Source organism: Pantherophis guttatus, chromosome 6, assembly GCF_059756535.1.
Source record: "Pantherophis guttatus breed Tessera chromosome 6, ASM5975653v1, whole genome shotgun sequence".
Classification (NCBI taxonomy): domain Eukaryota; kingdom Metazoa; phylum Chordata; class Lepidosauria; order Squamata; family Colubridae; genus Pantherophis; species Pantherophis guttatus.
Window position 1 is genome coordinate 41,779,094 of NC_142068.1, and position 18,913 is coordinate 41,798,006.

Below are 18,913 nucleotides of genomic sequence, written 5' to 3' on the forward strand. Positions count from 1 at the left end.
TAAAAATGTTTCACCTAGCAACAGAAATTTTGGGCTCAATTGTGGTCGTAAGTCGAGGATTATCTGTACTTGATCTATTATGAATATGAATGACATTCAGCAATTATAGAACAGAATATTCCAAAGCATTAAATCCATTTATATTCACTGGCTAAAGATAATAACATGTCTAGATTCAAAAACAACTGCTTCTACAAGCATATTACATTATTCAACATCCTCAAGCTATTTTAAATTGGTACAAACAGCAGGTATTCAAATATATGGCAGCATAACTCAGGCTTCCTATTACAGCCACTGTCTGTCACAGAACACCTGAAAACTGCTGGGAATTCTGGAATATATGCAAGAATATCTTCTCAACTGATGTTCAACCTCACACTCTGTGTGTCCTCTACAATGTGTTTAATCTTCCCTAAAGATTGCATTATGTATCAGAAGAAAGCAGACCCATTTTAATGCAGTTTGTTTGCGACTGCCAATGTTCTCACTGAAGGAACACCAATAAGCTTCAATCTATCAGTCCATTAAAAAAACTATTCTTTTTAATAAATCAAGGGTAGACTTCTTTTAAATATCTTCCTGCCAAATTCCAAACACAAAATCTTGTTGTTGAGAATGAAATTTTTAAGAAAGCAGCATGATCTTAGATACTGACAATTTTGCAAAATTTGATTTTTTATCCTTTGTGACAACTCTCCTCAGAAATTATAGCAATAGCAATAGCATTTAGACTTATATATCGCTTCACAGTGCTTTGCAGCCCTCTCTAAGCGGTTTACAGAGTCAGCATATTGCCCCCAACAAACTGGGTCCTCATTTTACCAACCTCGGAAGGATGGAAGGCTGAGTCAACCTTGAGCCTAGTGAGACTTGAACTGCCAAACTGCTGGCAGCCGGTGATCAGCACTACTGCATTCTAACTACTGCACCACCGCAGCTAAATTATGTACTGCTCAGTTGACTGAACAACCTATATTATTTTAACCTATCCTTGAATTCTATTATTTGACTGTGTTGTTTACATGTTTTCTCTTGCCATGATTGCTATTTTTAGTGTTACAGATCTTTGGGTTTAGTCTGTGTGGGTTTAGTCTGTGGCATGTTTCTTGACTGCTTGTTCCTTTATTTATATTCCTTGCAGACAGCTGGTAATTTATTTAATTTATTATTAAAATAAAATTACTAGCTGTCTGCAAGGAATATAAATTCTTCCATTCCCCACTATCCTGTCAGAGCTGAAGAAGCTTCTTGGATGAGAAGCAAAACGTCTTCAAAAGAAAAAACAAGAAAGTCCAGTTGTCTCCTGAGAAAGCACCTTTGGGACAACCATGACCTGGATGACTAAGAATCTCTACAGCAGGGGTATCAAACTTGCATCATCACAGTGGCGTCACGTGACATATCAGGACTTTCCCCCCCTTTGCTAAACTAGGTGTGGGCATGGCCAGCATGTGACGCATCCGGCCTGTGGGCCGTGAGTTTGACTTCCTTGCTCTACAGACTTGTTCCTTTATTGTTAAATGACTGATCCTAAAAGACTGAAACAATCCTCAATTCCTATATCTTCAGTCAGTTCTAATGCTGATTGCTGTATCTGTTACCATTGGTTGGTATTCATATTTAATTTGCATTTTTGACTGTCAGAATAGAGTTATCAGCACAGCACAGATAATTGAAGTTTTTTCCTCCACTTTCAAAACCACACTCATTTTTCTCCCAATCCCTTATTATATATTTATTGTATAGGTTGAATAAATAAGGCGAAGAGCATACAGCCTTGTTTCATTTATTTTCCAACCTGGAGCCAGTCTGCTTCATTATGTTGTATCTCTATTGGGGCTTCCTGATCTGTATATAGGTTTCTTATGGGCATAAAGACATTTTCTGGGTTTCCCATTTTTCCATGCTTTGACATGCTTTTTATAATCAATGAAGCACAGAGACTTCTTTTTAATATTCTTTGGCTTTCTCTTTTTTAAATGTCTCTTTTTATTTTATTTTATTCAAAAGAAAGTTAAAATACAAAGCTCCCAAAAATTTGAAACAAACAACCTCCCCACAAAACAAACAAGACATTAAAAAAGGTGCATTGAAAAGAAAAAAACAACACATATACACATATTATCCCTCCGAGTTAAATACTGCTTAATACATTACTACAATATTGGTTCCCACCTCTTGCAAAATAGACCCCCCAAATTTTTAAACTGGTAAATCTATTTTCAAATGATGTTGATTTCAATGATGTTAAATAGAGTAGCAATTACCATCAATGGATTATATACAGGCCTGTTATCTATATACCATATTAATGGCAAAATAGTAAACAAGAAGAACAACAATAATAAAAAAGAAAGGCTAAAGTTTTAAAGCTCTCTGTTAACAAACTGTTATTGTAGTCAACTTAGAAAATTTAACACGGCATCTTTTCTATCCCAAATCATCCCAAGAGTTAAGAGTAATTCATCCCGGATCAAATATCCACATTTGTTTCTTAATGCCATTGCTTATCAACTATTGTCTAAGTAAAAATAATAAATTCCATCTCCACAATCAGTCTATCTTTCCAACAAAAGTCCAGATAGACGTGGTTTCCAGTTAAGTATAATAAATCCATTCTCCAATCTCTCTCAGCCTCTTTAGGAAAAACCAATTTGTCACTTCTCTATTCAGTCAAGCTTCTTGTATTGTAAAAGAATGCAGGCTTGAACTTCAAAGAGACATAAGTGATCAGCTCAGTTCGTTCTCCATCTGTACAGTCCATATATCTTTGGTTTGAAAGTTTTCTGTACTATACTATATTTCAATGTCCTCTTTCTATTTTTTTTTGATATTCTTTGTTTTGGTTACTATGTTACTACTGGTGTCCTTTAGCATACCAATACAAGGTTGAAACCTCCTTTGGCATTCACAAATCTTTTGAAAGACTTTGTTTTTCCATGTCTCTTTCCATCTTCAATGCCTTTACAGATATTGTTGTAATATTGTTTTTGTATCTTCCAACAGCTCTCTGAAATTCTGTCTTAAGTTCCTCCCTGAGATATGTTTCTTTCTTAGCTTTGGCATCTCTTTTTAACCGTGTCTATGGTTTGTTCTGGCAATCCCTTTGCTTTTTTTAGTTTATCGTTGACAGTCTGTTTTCACACTTATCATTACAACTTCTTTAAGTTCATTTCTCAATCAATGTAGTTTAGAACTTCAAAACAACTCTAGAGGTACCCTTTAAAATAGCAGATACATGCTCAACATCATATTGTGGATTGGCTTTCTTCTTCTTTAGCTTATCTCTGAATTTACATAAGTAGTTTATTATCTGCTCTGCAGTCAGCACCTGGCTATGTGTGATGCTATAACAGAGCTTTTTCATCTCCATTTAGCAATAATATGCTTAATTTAATTTTTATGTGTCCTAGTTGGTGATGTCCATATATACGGGCATTTGCTTTGGTTATTTGAGAGCTCTATTAGCTATGGAGAAATTGTTGGAATTGTAGAAATTAGTAAGTTGTTCTCCTGCTTCATTTTGGTTTTCTAAGCCATACAATCCATCTACATTTTCCTCCCAATATTTCCAACTTTGGTATTCCGGTCTCCAGTCATAAGAAGCCCATCTTGCTTGCATATTCTGTTGATTTCAAACTGAAGAGAAGTACTAAGCACAAAATATTCCGTTTATTTAACTAGCACTATAGTTATGATTTACCACAGTAAGTTTCATGCAGTGTCGTTACGTTGAGGCTACACTATTCATTTTATTCTGCAATAACTGAAATATATAATCCAAAGTGTAGGAAATTTGCATGCATTTTTTTAGAAAGTGGTGTTTTATGTTACTGGTGGAATTCACCTTGGTTTACAGTTTGACCAGGAATGAATTTTGATTGTTGAAAATCAGTAGCATAACAGAAGCACAGAAAAGGGTGAGTGGGAAAAACAAACAAGGGATTTTAATTCCTCTGACATGTTTGCAAACAAATTATTGGAACTTCTTTAAAAGAGCCATAGAAAGATTTTGATAGGCAATCTGCTTGACTTTAACAGAAATAGATGAATCTGGATTTGTTGAAACTGGCACAGTAAATCAAGATGTAAAAACCTGACCGTTGGTAAGTGATGCAGATTTCATAGAACAGAAATATGTACAGAAATAGATAAATCTAGGAATTGTTAATGAATTAATTAGCTATATTGTCATGGCTAAATGTTTCTGCTTACACAACCATCTAAGAAGAAATCAGAAGGATAGTTATAAAAAGAAATCTAGATAACAGTATTACTCTTAATAACTATGCATCCAATAGCTTTTGTATATAGACATGGATGTGTACCATGGATGAGTTTTTATAATGTGAAAAAGTTTTTTAAATACAGTACTGTGTTCTGAGTCTTTGGAGAGGGGTGGCATACAAATTGAATTAATAAATAATAATAAATAAATAAATATTTATTGTTTCAAAAAATCAACTGCTTTAAAATATAGACAATATGTATATTTTTGCACTGTGAAATTTCATACAAAGAAAAGAAACCATAAGACTGGATGAGATTTGGCATATAACAATATGTTTCCTAGGTTGTTAACAACTTTTCTTTAAAATGGGAAATGTACCTTTAATGTTATTTAAATGCATATTTTATGCTGTGAAAAATTCTGGGCATTTTCTAGGCTTGTTCTGTTGCAATTTAAAACACACACATACAAACACACACACAAAATGAAATATAAAGTTGAAAAAAATCAGGAAGGAACATTTAACAAGTTCCAAGGGAAGTAAAAAGATCAATATACAAGACATAAATATCACTTGAAGTTAGCTTCAAACACAGTTCTCCTAAAGGCATTTCATGATGGTATAGATTTTAGCAATATTGTACTACATTTGAGCTCATTTTATGAACTGCTCTGTAAGTGTTTATGGAATGGAAGGAGCTGAGGTTACGGTTAATAGAGAAGCAGGTGGAAAAAAATCTTGTCATCTAGCCAGTAAAAGGACTTAGGATTCCCTGCCTTTCTTTAGAATGAAAAGAGAAGGAGGGAGGGAGGGAGAGACAGAAATGTGAGACTGATTGGGATATGGAGAGCAGGTCTATTTAATCAGTTATATTTGTATCAGATTGTTGCCTCAAAAGACCTAGTAACTACAAGAGGAATCTTGAAGTCCTAGTGGACAATCACTTAAATATGAGCCAGCAGTGTGCTCAGATGCCAAAAAAGCCAGAGCAGTCCTAGACTGCATCAAAAGAGGGATAAAATCAAGATCACGTGAAATGTTAGTATCACTTTATAATGCCTTGGTAACAACACACTTGGACCACAGTTTTGGTTCCCATGATATAAAAAAGATGTTGAGATTCTAGAAAAAGTGCACAGAAGAGCAGCAAAGATGATTAGGGCAGTGGTGAAATCCAATTTTTTTTGCTACTGGTTCTGTGGGCATGGCTTGGTGGGCGTGGTGTGGCTTGGTGGGCGTGGCTTCATGGGCATGGCAGGATACTGTAAAATCTCCATCCCCACCCCACTCCGGGGAAGGATACTGCAAAATCTCCATTCCACCCCCACTCTGGGGCCAGCCAGAGGTGGTATTTGCTGGTTCTCCGAACTACTCAAAATTTCCACTACTGATTCTCCAGAACCTGTCAGAACCTTCTGGATTTCACCCCTGGATTAGGGGACTGGAGAACAGTTGTAGGGATTGGGTATGTCTAGTTTAATAAAAAGAAGGTTTATGGATGACATGATCACACTGTTCCAATATCTAAGGGGCTGCCACAGAAAAGAGGGGGTCAACCTATTCTCCAAAGCACCTGAAGGCAGGACAAGAAGCAATGAATGAAAACTAATCAAGGAGAGAAGCAACCTGGAACTAAGGCAGGAGTCTGCAGCCTTAAACACTCAAAGAGCCATTTGGACTCGTTTCCCACAGAAAATACCGGGAGCCACAAAACCTGGGTGGGCGTGGCAAACTCAACATCACTCACTCCCACCCAGTTACATGACTGCCCCAGACATGCCTACTCAGGTTTTGTGGCTCACTGTGTTTTCTTTTCTGTGGGGAAACAGGTATCTCTCTCTGTGTCTCTCTCTTTCTCTCTGTCTCTCCCCCTCTGTCTCTGTCTCTCTCTCTTTCTCTCTCTCTCTCTCTCTCATCTCTCTCTCTCTTTGTCCCTCTCTGTCTCTCTTTCTCTCTCTCTTGTGTGTGTGTGTGTGTGTTCCCTCTTGAACCCTTTCCAAAAACAGGCAAGGGTTGGTGGGTTTTTTTTTTTTTTTGCTAGTGTTGTTCTTTCTTCTTTGGGTGCTTTTTACCATATAATTTAAATCAAGAGTCATTTCAGGTTCCCAGATAAATGAAGTTCTTTCATCCCCCTGCTGTAGGTCCCTGTCGGCTAAACCCACCACTGGCTGGTCCCACCCATCACCCTCCCCTCCCAATCACTCTTTGCCTGGCCTGAGAAGCTCTCCGCCCCGAGACACTGACCCGGCTGTGGTCAATGTTTCGCATCATAATGGGCTCCAGGAGGAGGAGGGGACACTGTCTCCCCCATTGTGAAGCGCGCTAAATTTAACTGTGCTGTGCTTCATTCATACAAACGTGTGGCAGTAAGCAAAGGTTACTTTTGAATACCTGGCTTTTTGTAAGCAAAGCTCATTGTATTCTGTGGGATCTTGTATTGTTCTACTCAGAGACATAGTATGTTGATTTAAAAAAGAAGAACAGTGAAATTACTTCATAATATTTCTAACTCATAGGTACTGTATCAAAGGTGATTAGGATCAGAATCTAGGATGTACAATTAAGCTTTCATTTTAAAAATCTGGCAAGAATATTTCACTTGCAGTTTTTAATGAAAGAGTATTATAGTCAAGGTGGAAAGCACAGCAGTATATGGAATTTAAGGTCTTGTATGCTTTAATTCAGGAATACTTTCATCATGGGGCATCTCTACCAAGTACTTGGGAAAACTATGCTTGCTGACTGGACATATATCACCCCTTTTTAATTTAGAAAAAAATTCCTCTGGTTTTACTTATTATAATTTATTATATATCTAGACTTTTGAAAAATAGACTCTTCTAAGTTTAGGAAAGTGAAAAATTATTTTTTGTGATGAAACACTACACATCAATGTAGTTGCTTAATAAATCTTTACCTGTAGAATCTGAATTATTTGTTCAATCTCGTCACTGAAATGAATAGAAATAAGATCTGCTGTTTTAAAAGGACTCACTGATGTCAGCTCCTAAGCAAAAGAAAAAAAATGGTTTTACAGATACATGAATTTCAGGATTAAATACATGAACTTTTAATTCAGTTTGTGATATTTCAGAATTTACTCTGAATACTATTCCAAATGTTTCTTTCTTTTTATATTAGGAAAGTAAGGTGATAAAGGACAGAGATAAGCATTTCTATGATTATGTTTCTTTTTCTTCACTGAAGAATAAATGTTGCCTTTGATACCTTTAAGGTATCAAATTTTCTATTCTGAATTTTTCATAAGAGTCTCATTGGCTTCTATGTACATTCAAGCAGTTTCTTCTAGCTTTATACCAAATAAGCATTCAGCAGGAATTTGTTTTCAGAACCCATGGATTTTACCATAATTAACTAGTTTTCATATGCATTTTTATATTAAATTTCAATGAAAGACTATAGTCCAATTAAGATTAAAGTACTGGATGCATAATTGGTTAGTATTGCTATTTTATGCATATTTCCATAAAAAATTCTATGGAAATATTGTGATTTAGATATACAGGTACATGAAGGATATTTACACTGGAAAGCCATTATCAAGGGTGAACATTTTAACACTTTACTAATTTGCAGAACCAGTTTTTCAGCATGTATCTGCAATCTGCATATATAGTTTCTATCCAATTTATGTGGCTAACAACTTAAATAGTAATTCATGCTTCCATATTTACTACCTAAAATAAGAATGATCACGTGCATAATAATTAGGCAACCAAGAAAGCTCATGGCTGTTTTCATATTTTCAGACACATCCTAGAGGCTAAAAAGAAATCGGTATTTTTCTTCCCTCCCACATTCATATATCCAATTTACTGCTAATGCTTTCCTCTAGCTGTAGTCAGCTGAGACTATTTATTAGTTTTTTCTCCTATTATAACTCCCAAGTTATACTACAGTTTGTAGAACAACTGTATCCTTATTATGTTTATGTTTATACATACTAATTTTAGGTTTTTTTTTTGTTTTTTTGTTATTGTGCAGCATGATCCTTCCTCCATACGCCAAACCTGGAGTCTGTTTGTATGTATGTAGCAGGGCTGCAATTGTGTCCCAGACTTGAACAAACACTTTGAAGCCATCATCCTTCCTTATCCAGCATGATCTCTTCAATGTATGAAAGGCTTTCTTCTTTAGAAAACATACCACTAGGGAAATGGAAAACTGTGGATCTTTTAAGCCTTGAGGTCTATAGCTGGAAATAGTCCTTGAGCTAGGACAGCAACTGGGACAGGAATTTGTATCATTAAGCATTGTGGTCATAAAGCACAATATCACATGACTGTGTCGCTTATCAATACCAATTCCTGCAGCCCATGTTGCTGTTGCTAAGCAAAGAACGGGGGTCGTCCTGTGAACATCTCCTCACAACTTCCCGTCAGCTTCCAACAGACAAAATCAACAGGGAAGCCAGCAGAAGGTTGCTAGTCCCAAAGGCTTGCAAGCAGGCCAAGCAGGGCTACTGGAGGGGGGAGGGTGTATGGGTGACCACACAGAGCAGCACAGAGCAAGCACAGTGAGGCTTGAGTAGCTGCTGCTGGATGGGAGAGGGGGTCTGAGTGGTGCCATGTCATGAGTATGGCAGGAGTTGGGTAGCTGCTGCTGGGTGGAAGAGACTGTGTGAAGGTGTGAGAATGGCAGGGGAGGTACAGCACAAGTGCAGCAAGGCTTGGGGAGAATATCTGAGGGTGAGTGAGTGATGGGGTAATGTGCTGTGAGCACGGTGGAACTTGGATAGCAACTGCTAGGTGGGAGAGAGTATGTGAATGGTACATGAGATGGAGCACTTAGCATAGTTTGGGGTGGTTGCTCCTGGGTGAGTGAAGATGTGTGAGGGTTCTCAAGTGGTGAGGGAACTACAACATGAATACAGCAAGATATGTGGAGTGGCTGGTGCAGCAAGGGAGGGTGTCTAAGGTGTGGCAGGAGAGGCATAGTGCAAATACAGGGAAGCTGGTGGGGATGATTTGCAACTTTCCCTGCTGGTTTTCCCATTGACTTTTTTTATTAGAAGCTGGCAGTGAAGGTCACAAATTCTGATCGAGTGACTTTGAGATGCTGCAACTCTCATGTGAGCTGGTTGCCAAGCACCCAGATAATAACCATGTGATTGCAAGGGTGCTGGAACAGTTGGAGCTTTGAAGACCAGTTGTAACCACCACTCATTCAGTGTCTTCATAGTAACACTAAATGTGGATATTGAGGAGACTTTCAGAGAATAAAAAACAACAGAGAAAGATGAACCATGGCTTTTCATAGTGAATCTTAAAATTCCATTAAAAATAGTCTTGTTCATCTGTGGATATTTGATTACAAATGCTTTTAAGCTATTCTGTATAGTGACTGATCCGAAGAACCAAAGTGTCTAATTAACTTTATGTCAGTTAATGCATGAAACTTTCTATCCTCAAAAGTAATTATTGTTAATCAGATCAATTCTAGTTAGAGACAAAATTAATTTAAATATTAGAAATATGGTCTTATTGTTTTCACTAATATTAATTTATTAGGATATATCAGCTGTACAGTATTACTACATATGGAATTTAAGATGTATAATCATCTTATTTAAGACATACCTCAATATGTTTCATAGTTTTCTGCCACACAGATTGCTTTTCTTCTGTACTATACCCAGGAATGGAAAGAATATTGTGGATATAGGAGAAAACTTCTTCCTTTAAGAAATATATGGGAAAGGTTACAAAAAAGAAAAATATATTACAAAAACATTCTTTCAAATTAAATGATTGAGCCTCATATATTACATGCTGAAACATAGGACTGAAAATGTATCATTAATAAAGCAACAAGGCACTGAAAATATATCATTTATGTACCATTTTAACATTCGCCACTATTGCATTTTAGCACATTTCTATTAAAAAATCTATTTTTAAAAAGCAAGTTTTTCCATCACCCAAAAATACAGAAAAGCTGCTGAAAAATTAAACAGATCTCATCTGAATTTTCTTCTACAACTTGTACTATGTCGTGTTTACCTTTCTCAAGGGATCATGCAAGTAGCAATCAATTATCCTATCATAGCGATGTTCCCGTTCATACATAAATTCACAGATTTGGTAACTGAAATGAAAGAATTATAGCTAAGTGCTTTTTAGATATAAGCATCCATAAAAAAGAGCAGTTTTATAAAACATGTTCTGTTTTTCCTATCTTAATATTTGATGTTATTATTTTACTGCTTATTAAACATAACAGAATCAGTTTGGTGTAGTGGTTAAGGTACTAGGCTATAAACTGGAGACATGAATTCTAGTCCCACCTTAGGCACAGGCAGCTGGGTAACCTTGGAGCAGTTACTCTCTCTCAGCCCTAGCAAGCAAGCCGCTTCAGAAAAACCTTGCCAAGAAAGCTTATCCAAGCAGTCCCCAGAAGTCAACATTGACATGAAGGCACAAGTGATATTAGACAAACTAATAAATAATTACCTTGAGCTGTGTCAGCAATTTTTAATGTCATACTTGATAAATGTATCACCTGCCTTCTTTTTTAAAAAATCAAAAAATTATCTCATGAAAAAACAAAGCCTTCTAAATCAGTGACATCTAACATGATAGTGAAAGGGGAAGAGGGGAGTCACATGTGTTTCCTTTACCTAATCTAAGCTTCTTCATGTATGGGGTTGATGTTTCTATCTTCACTTATTTTTTTTAGAAGTTAACTACAGTATCTATTCTACCTGCCTCTTTTTTGCTAGAAATATCAGTTAATTGTCTTTGTAACCTGAAGGAGCTTAGTTACTTAATACTAGAGAAAATTAAAAAGAGTTCAACTAGCACTAGAATTTTATTACATGAATTACATGTAGTATTTACATTCTTTCTTTTTTGATTTAAAAAGCCAGGCCTATTTAAAGTAACACTAGTACCAAAACTATAAAAATAAATAAAAAAGAGGAGACAAGCTTGATCCAAAGAGAACAACAACAAATGTTTTATATTAGCAACTCAAAATCCCTGCTATAGACATGAGACCATACAATTTTTTGCATTGTTTGTTCAACCAAAATAGGAATTAATAGGATTTAAATGAAGCTCAGATCATACTGGAGGTCACAGTGCTGCAGGATTAAAAATAGTTTCAAAGGGTCCAGAAATGGTCTCTCATCACTCTACACCTCTCTACAGAATTCATTTAACAATTGGAATTTCTATTTTCAAACAGTGGAGGAAGATCAAGTATTTGCTTGCTTTTTTTTTTAACAGTAAATTTTGGAAGAACTTTTACTTTAATCTGACAATATTCTGTACTTGATAAAATGCACACGCTTTCTTAGACGTTCTCTAATGCTATCTGATAATGTAATCAGTATCTTCAGAACTGCCAATTTCTAGTGGATTCTGCCACTCATTAACATCTAAAAGATGATATCCCTGTGGGAGCTGGCTTTCACTGTTGCAGCTTCCTGTCTCTGATATAGCATCTTCCCAGTGATCATACTAGGTTTCAGTATGTGAAAATGAAACGGATCATTCTTTTAGGGGAGAGAGAGTATGGTTAAGTATTCTGACTGGTGCTAAAAATTTGATGGGGTGTGTATCTATTTTATGTTATTGTACAATTTTTAACCTAATGAGTTATACAAACTTCTCAGTCAGCTATGAGCAGAAGTAAGCCTTATAAAATAATACAGGACAAATAGATTTATAAATAATCATTCAATTTCTTCCCCTTTTGTTTTCCTGACTTGAATTGCCTGAAACTCCAAAGGAGAGATTTTGTAAAAGTTTGCTTACCATAATAAAGGCATTGCTTCAGTGAGATTTAATGGGCAAAAGAGTTACAAATGCCACTTAATTTCACTGATAATAGAAACTTATGGTCAGATTACCGATGGAATTCCAGCACTCTAGTAAGGGGTTAAGAGCACTTTTAGTTTACAGTTTATATTTGTTTTAGGGATATATAAAGGTTTAGAAAACTTAACTGCTTATATTAATTTTAACATAAACATCCATTAATTTCATTGATAAATTGTCTTATACAATATAATCAAAATACCATGAATATGATATAAATAACAAGCAAAATTTGGTGTTGTGAATAAGGGGCTGGCCTAGAAATCTGAGTTCTAGTCCGGCCTTAGGCATGAAAGTCAGGTGGGTGATCTTGGGCTAGTTTCTCAGTCAACTATCTCACAGGGTTGTTGTGGGGAAAATAGGAAGAGGAATTAGCTATATTGGCCTCCTTGAGTTATTTATAAAGATATGGCAGGATAAAAATCAAATATATAAAATGTACCATGTAAAAATATTAAAACTGATTATAAACAGAATTACTAAATGGATATAGGTAAAATAACTCTTGTTAGTTTATACAATGAAACACTACGGAAAGGATAATTGGAAAGACCAATTTCTTTGTGAATATAGAGCTGAACCCATGTTATTTTCCAGTTTCTATTAAGCTATTTACTATTTTAAAAAAGCACCTGGGTAGGGAGTTAATCAGACAAACTTGTTCAGATATTTTAATCTCTTAGAGCATAAATGTTGCTATGATTTCCGAGCAGCCTGATAATAGAATCAGACAGTTATAAAAACAAATCTTAAAGCTAACAGACCAAGACTGTTTCAACATCTGGAGAAGTAGGATGTAGGTCAAGTTGTAATCACCAGAAATTTAATCTCATGGCCACAATTTTATACAATATAGTGTGCTAAGTACTGAAGTGCATCTGCAGTGACAAGGCAATGAGGATGAACAGAGATTTCACAGCTGAAAGCAGTTGCCAAGCAACCACCTCATGTTTTTTTTTTCCTTCTGGTTCTATTTATCTTCTGCAGATAAAGGATTTCAGCCTCAATTTGGATCAAGTTAAAGAAGCAAAAGATTCCATCTGTGAGGATGTTACCATATATCATATTCTTCTTCTTATAATTTCATTTTCTTATTGTTGGAATAAGAAAATGAAATTATAAGAAGAAGAATATGATATATGGTAACATCCTTACGGATAATCCTCACAGATATATCTTTTAGAAAGCCAGAGATGATTCTTTTGGTTAAAATGACATAAAAATCAGATAGATCGCAAATCATATGTATTCAACTGTTGATTAATATAATAATATAATTGTAAGCATTCATAAAAAGTGGCTTCAGACATAGTTAAAAAGGCAGACATTGATTTATTGACCAGGTCTAAAACATGCTCTCTTAGCCAATTTGCTTGTCACAGAATATCTTCAAGTGACATGATGGTATCAGGAGATAAACGGGATTAATATTTTGAGCTTTTTAAGGTGTATAAAAATTGGGAATAAGAGTGGAAGACAAAACATCCCATTTCTACCCTTAACTCCCCAAAACTGTGAACAGGCCTCCAAGCAGCCTCTAACTTCTATTCTTATTCTTAATTCTCAGAAAAAAAAACTGTCATTTTACTGCTAATGCTGGTGGCACAATCCTAGTCAATGCCATATTTGGTTTTTAATGTAAAACCTAAGCAAACTATCTAAGTTTATTAACATTAATATTTTGGAGTATATTTTGGATATAAAGCTTTTTCCTTAATTTTTAAAGGCTTTAGTTATCTAATTTATCAAAGCATTAATAATATCTAGTCAACATAAATATCATTGTACTCAATACTACAATGTATCATTTGTGTTTTAAAATAATACTATTTGTATCTTATAATAATACTATTAAAAATTTCTTTTAAAAAATCCTGGATTTATCAGAGTGGTTGTAAAGGAGTAAAACAAATTAGAAATGGTATGCAGAAACTTACAATTCAGCTTTTTCTGCCATTTGTATGAGTCTGTTTTCTTCAAACTGCACTATACCTCCAGCCTGAAGCAATTCTAAAAGAACCTATTAGCACAATATAATTATAAATATTGTGTTAAAATCCTTCACAGACCCCACAACATTTATCCTCTACAATAAAAGATTATGTCTACATATGAAACAAACATCAGACATCAGGGAGTAAATTATGTTCTTCCAAGCTTTGCTTGTTTGTTGCAATATACATATTTACATAAGTAGAGACCTTTCTGACATGAAATTTAATTTTGGAATTTTTCAGTTACTGCCTGAGGACCAGTGGTGGGTTCAGTGGTGGGTTCTACTTACCTTTACTATCGGTTCGCACACGCCTGCACATGTGCAGATCACCTATGATGATGTCTGGATCAGTGGGCAGAGCCTCCTGCCGGTTTTACTACCGGTTCTTGCAAACAGGTCCAAACCGGGGGCAACCCACCACTGGATCGGGTGAACCGGTAGTGGCGGGAGGCTCCGCCCACTTGCCCAGACGCTTCTGCGCATGTGCATGAGCGCACGAGCGAACTGGTAGCGACAGGATTTAGAACCCGCCCCTGCTGAGGACAATATACTTGTTCTTAGTATGTGTCTTGATCAAGGATGAAATCAAGGAGAAGCTATAATTTTGGAGTAGTTGATTAAACATGATCATGTTCCCAAGCATGATTGGAGTATTTACCTGCTTCATATAATATGAAGTGAGATAATTTTCCTCTCAACCACATTCTGTACTTATCACAATCTCATTTCCATGCTTTAGCCTTCTAGTCTCTTACAATTGCATGTCTCCCCTTTTTCTTCCTGAACTTCAATTGAATAATCAAGTCTAGAAAAAGAGTAATCGAGTCCAAATTCACTACTTTTCTGATATAATCCAGCATTGTTATCTCCACTAGTGGGGATTTGGAAAAACTGAAGTGAAAAATGACATTATATACATAGAAAAGTACACCTCTTGATAATGTATCCTACTTCTTCAATCACTCTCTAAGTATTAACTATGACAGTGGCAACCAAACTATGTATATTATATCATAATGTAATATCAGACTATGTTATTCTGGGCTATATTTGATCATACTGAATCTCTAGTTTTAGTGTGAAGAATCTGAACTGCTACAATTTATGTGATTCTGAAAACTATTAATATGTCTTGATTAAATATATAAGCTCTTAGCAGTTTTCTAGAAGCTGATTGTTTCTCAGTTTGGAGTTCTAGTTTTAGCATTTCTGCTCTATAGTATGGTCATTTTTAGTAATGATCTTTCTTCCTTAACCATGAATCATTTTCACAGCATGAATAATATTATCCTAACGATTCATACCTGCTGTCTTTCAGAATGTCGTGAATCATCATCAGGACTGCAGAGAAATTCAAGGACCTGAGCAAAAAAGAAAATGTTATTATATACATATTTCTGCTCCATTTCTCAAGCACAGTACCACATTTTACAAATTTATCTATTATAGCATTTCCCACTAAAGGACATACAAATCATTACAACATTTGGGAATAGGATCCAAGCTTCTAAAATACCTTAATGCTGTGAAATGCAAATTCAACATCAAAAACCCAATACAATATGTGTTTATTCTTTTTCAGCATCTCGTAGTTTCCCACATATCCTTTCTAAAACCATTGCATTCATATCTTCATAATTTATCTCAAACTTTCTGAAACAGTAGATATAATAATTACAAACTAGATGGCATCACACTCATGCAATCATTTTATAATTCAACATAGACTTTGCCCATTTTAGAATAAAAATTCCACCCAATTATGGTTCTTCATATTACCTGGTCGAATAGCATCCTATTCACAAACAATGTGTTGTTTGGCTTAGCAAGCTGTTGAGCAAGGAAAGTAAAAAGGCATCCAACTTGTGATGGGGTAAAATCAGAGTTCTCCACCATAACCTAGAAGGGAGAAAAATAGATACATTTATTAATCATAACAATTTAGGTTAGTACATATCTTCTCTTGAGATGGAAGAACAAAAAACCCCAACACTGTACTTAATAAAGTGGTACAAAAAATAATTTAAAATTTTCAGAACCTAATTACTGTAAACATGTCTTTCGATACACACCAAATCAAAAATTTTAAAAGGAAATTTTAATTCCCGTAAGGTTTCTAAGACAATGTTCCCCAAGCTTATCGCTATAGGCAGATATAGCTGCATCACTAAAAGGAAGCAGTGTTTTTCTATCTTCTAGGTCACAGTGACATTGTTCTGAACTTATCAGTAGGATAACACTGGGCATTGCTTGAACGATCTATGAAACAATTCAACCACCATAAATAACTGAAGAGTGGGGAAAGGCAGGCAGGCAATGGAAATGAATAATAGGGGAGGAAATCTCATCTTTTCTCACTAAGGAGCAACGAAACATTTTATCTTATGAAACACAACATTTCCTCAATTCTTACAACAAATCAAAATGTATACCTCATGTTTCTGATACCTATTCCTTTATTATGCAGAATATATTATGAATTTATTTACACTTTACAAACATTATTATTACTTATATAAGTATATACTTATTGTATAAGTAATAATAATGTTGATAAAATGTAAATAAATTCAAAATATATTCTGCATAATAAAAGAATAAAGGAATTATAAACATCATATGATGTTGTAGAATTTAATAACATATTTCATGAAAACCACAATACATCTTTTATGTTTTGTATATTTTAATTTATAGTTGATGACAGATTGGCAATATAGACATAATTACGTGGAATGGTCATACAGTTATCATCCATACTCCAAGATACAGATATTATGGTCAACTTGCATTCTAAATGGTAACCAGCATGTTATGGCAAAAACAAGCATATATACTTGTATATATTGATATTAAATAGCTATATTTTGGAAAGAGTAAAACTAATATGAACATGAGATTTGGGGTAACATAAATATAAAGGGGACAAAGAAGACAGACATGTGGCCTGATCTCCTTCCCCAACATGAGATCGAGAGAGCTTCAAAAGCTAAGTGTGCGATAGGTGATGCTATATGTAGGGAGTAGATCCTAGGTGTGTAGGGTCCCAGAGGATTGGAGGGGGAGGGCATTGCAGCATCCCTGAGGGCAGTTGTAAGGGCAAATGACTGCAGGGGAGCTGCAGCAGCTGTAACTTTAAAAACCAGGTCGTAAGTAGCTGGGGTGGTGGTGTCTGTCATAACTTCCAGGTGGTGTTAAATGGCCAGTCATATCTCAAGGACTACCTATAGAGGTGTAAAATATTTTGATCCAAATTATGCAAAGTTACATCAGATCTTATATAGCCTTATATCATTGTACTTGAAATCAGCTCCTTAAAAGGGACTCACTTTTTCCTGGATTGTGCAAATTCTGAAAAAGTATATTTATTAAAGTTATATCCCACCTATCATTCAGGAACTTAAGGTGACATATATATAATCAGACAGCAAGCAAGCATTTTGCTGCCTATTGGGAGACTAATATAGATAGTAATATAGGCAGTAAAATGCTTGCTTGCTGTCTGAAGAAGCCTAGGATAGTGGATGTGATTTCACTGAGCTATGGCTGCAATTTGAGAAACTTGGTTTACCTAGGAAAATACCTATGTTTATATATATATATATACACACAAACATATAATCTCCCAATTTTTCCATAGCCTACTTATAATTGATATCATGATATGAATTTGAAATCAAGCAGAAAAAGGTGTGGCTCTTTTAAGGAGATGCCAGTTGTAATAGTAAGGATCAGCAAGATCTGAGGCACCTGATCTAAATATTGTGCATTTATAAGAATAATATATTAGTTTGTTCATGTTTCATCAATCAAAACAATAATTTAATGAAAAGAAATAATGAGGTAACAATGAATAAATAACGTGTAGAAAATGTTTTTCATTTTAGTACTTCAAAGTAAAGATTTTACACATATTTTCCTATATTTACTACTAAAACAAAGGAAATCTACCTTGAGTAATATGTCCACAATTCTCTGTTGGTATTCCACAGCTTGCTTGTCATTCTTAAAATCTTCAAATGTCTTTATCAGAAAATAACATTGGAAGAGAAAAAGCAAAACTTCACATGCAATATTTTTTATATATTCAAGCATTCAAAATAAAAACTTGGCTTGAGAAGTTACAATATACTGTTCATAAGTTTTGTGAAGAAGCTACAATTATGCCTGAATCAAGATCACAATGGATGGTCTCCAATTAAGAAAGAACTTATAAGCGAAACTGAAGTTATCTCAAAGACTATTCAATGTTGGAAACTATTAACAAGAGCAATGATTAACTCTAGTTTTCTCATTTCTCCATTCCATTCAAAGGGTTGCATACAATGTTTATACTAGTCACAGCATGTTGGTCAAAACTATTGCAGAACTATTGATGGCAAACAGTGGGATCCCTTGTATAGGTGAGCCCAACCCAAGGTAGGTATCAAAAACAGTATTTACATATTTTCAGAACCTTTACTGAAGTTGGAAAAGACAGCACATCTGAATGGGCTAATTAAGAAATAATGTAACTATTATGTTATATTACCCCTTCCTTGGGGGGGGAGGGAGGCAAAGAAAGTCACAGCTGTAAGCAAGGGAGAGTAGGACCCATCCCACTGTGCCTCATGCAATGCTACTATTATAATTCTGCTTCGGACTTCCTTATCTTGTCCCAATTAAGGACCCATATAGATTTTGCAAACAGTAATGTTATCTGTTGGCCTGTAAGTTCCTTGTAGGAAAGGGAATCATGGTAAAGGACAATACTGACCAGAGGACAGGAAATCAAACAGAAAATGTGCATTCATGAATGAATTTAGAATATTAACATAAAAGAACCAAAAAATTGCTAT

The 18,913-nt window shown here is 35.2% G+C and overlaps 1 protein-coding gene across 2 annotated transcripts in view; it reads right to left on the reverse strand.

Annotated features, from left to right (window-relative positions):
- VPS8 (VPS8 subunit of CORVET complex) overlaps positions 1-18,913 on the reverse strand; it is an 88,960-nt gene that overhangs the window by 34,692 nt on the left and 35,355 nt on the right. For both annotated transcript variants that reach the window (XM_034439652.3, XM_060682853.2), the window contains exons 28-34: positions 18,027-18,098; positions 15,855-15,974; positions 15,380-15,436; positions 14,017-14,099; positions 10,259-10,343; positions 9,836-9,934; positions 7,153-7,242 (exon numbers count right to left, since the gene is read on the reverse strand). In XM_034439652.3, the coding sequence (XP_034295543.1) occupies positions 7,153-7,242; positions 9,836-9,934; positions 10,259-10,343; positions 14,017-14,099; positions 15,380-15,436; positions 15,855-15,974; positions 18,027-18,098 (606 nt within the window). The remainder of the gene's footprint in view (positions 1-7,152; positions 7,243-9,835; positions 9,935-10,258; positions 10,344-14,016; positions 14,100-15,379; positions 15,437-15,854; positions 15,975-18,026; positions 18,099-18,913) is intronic.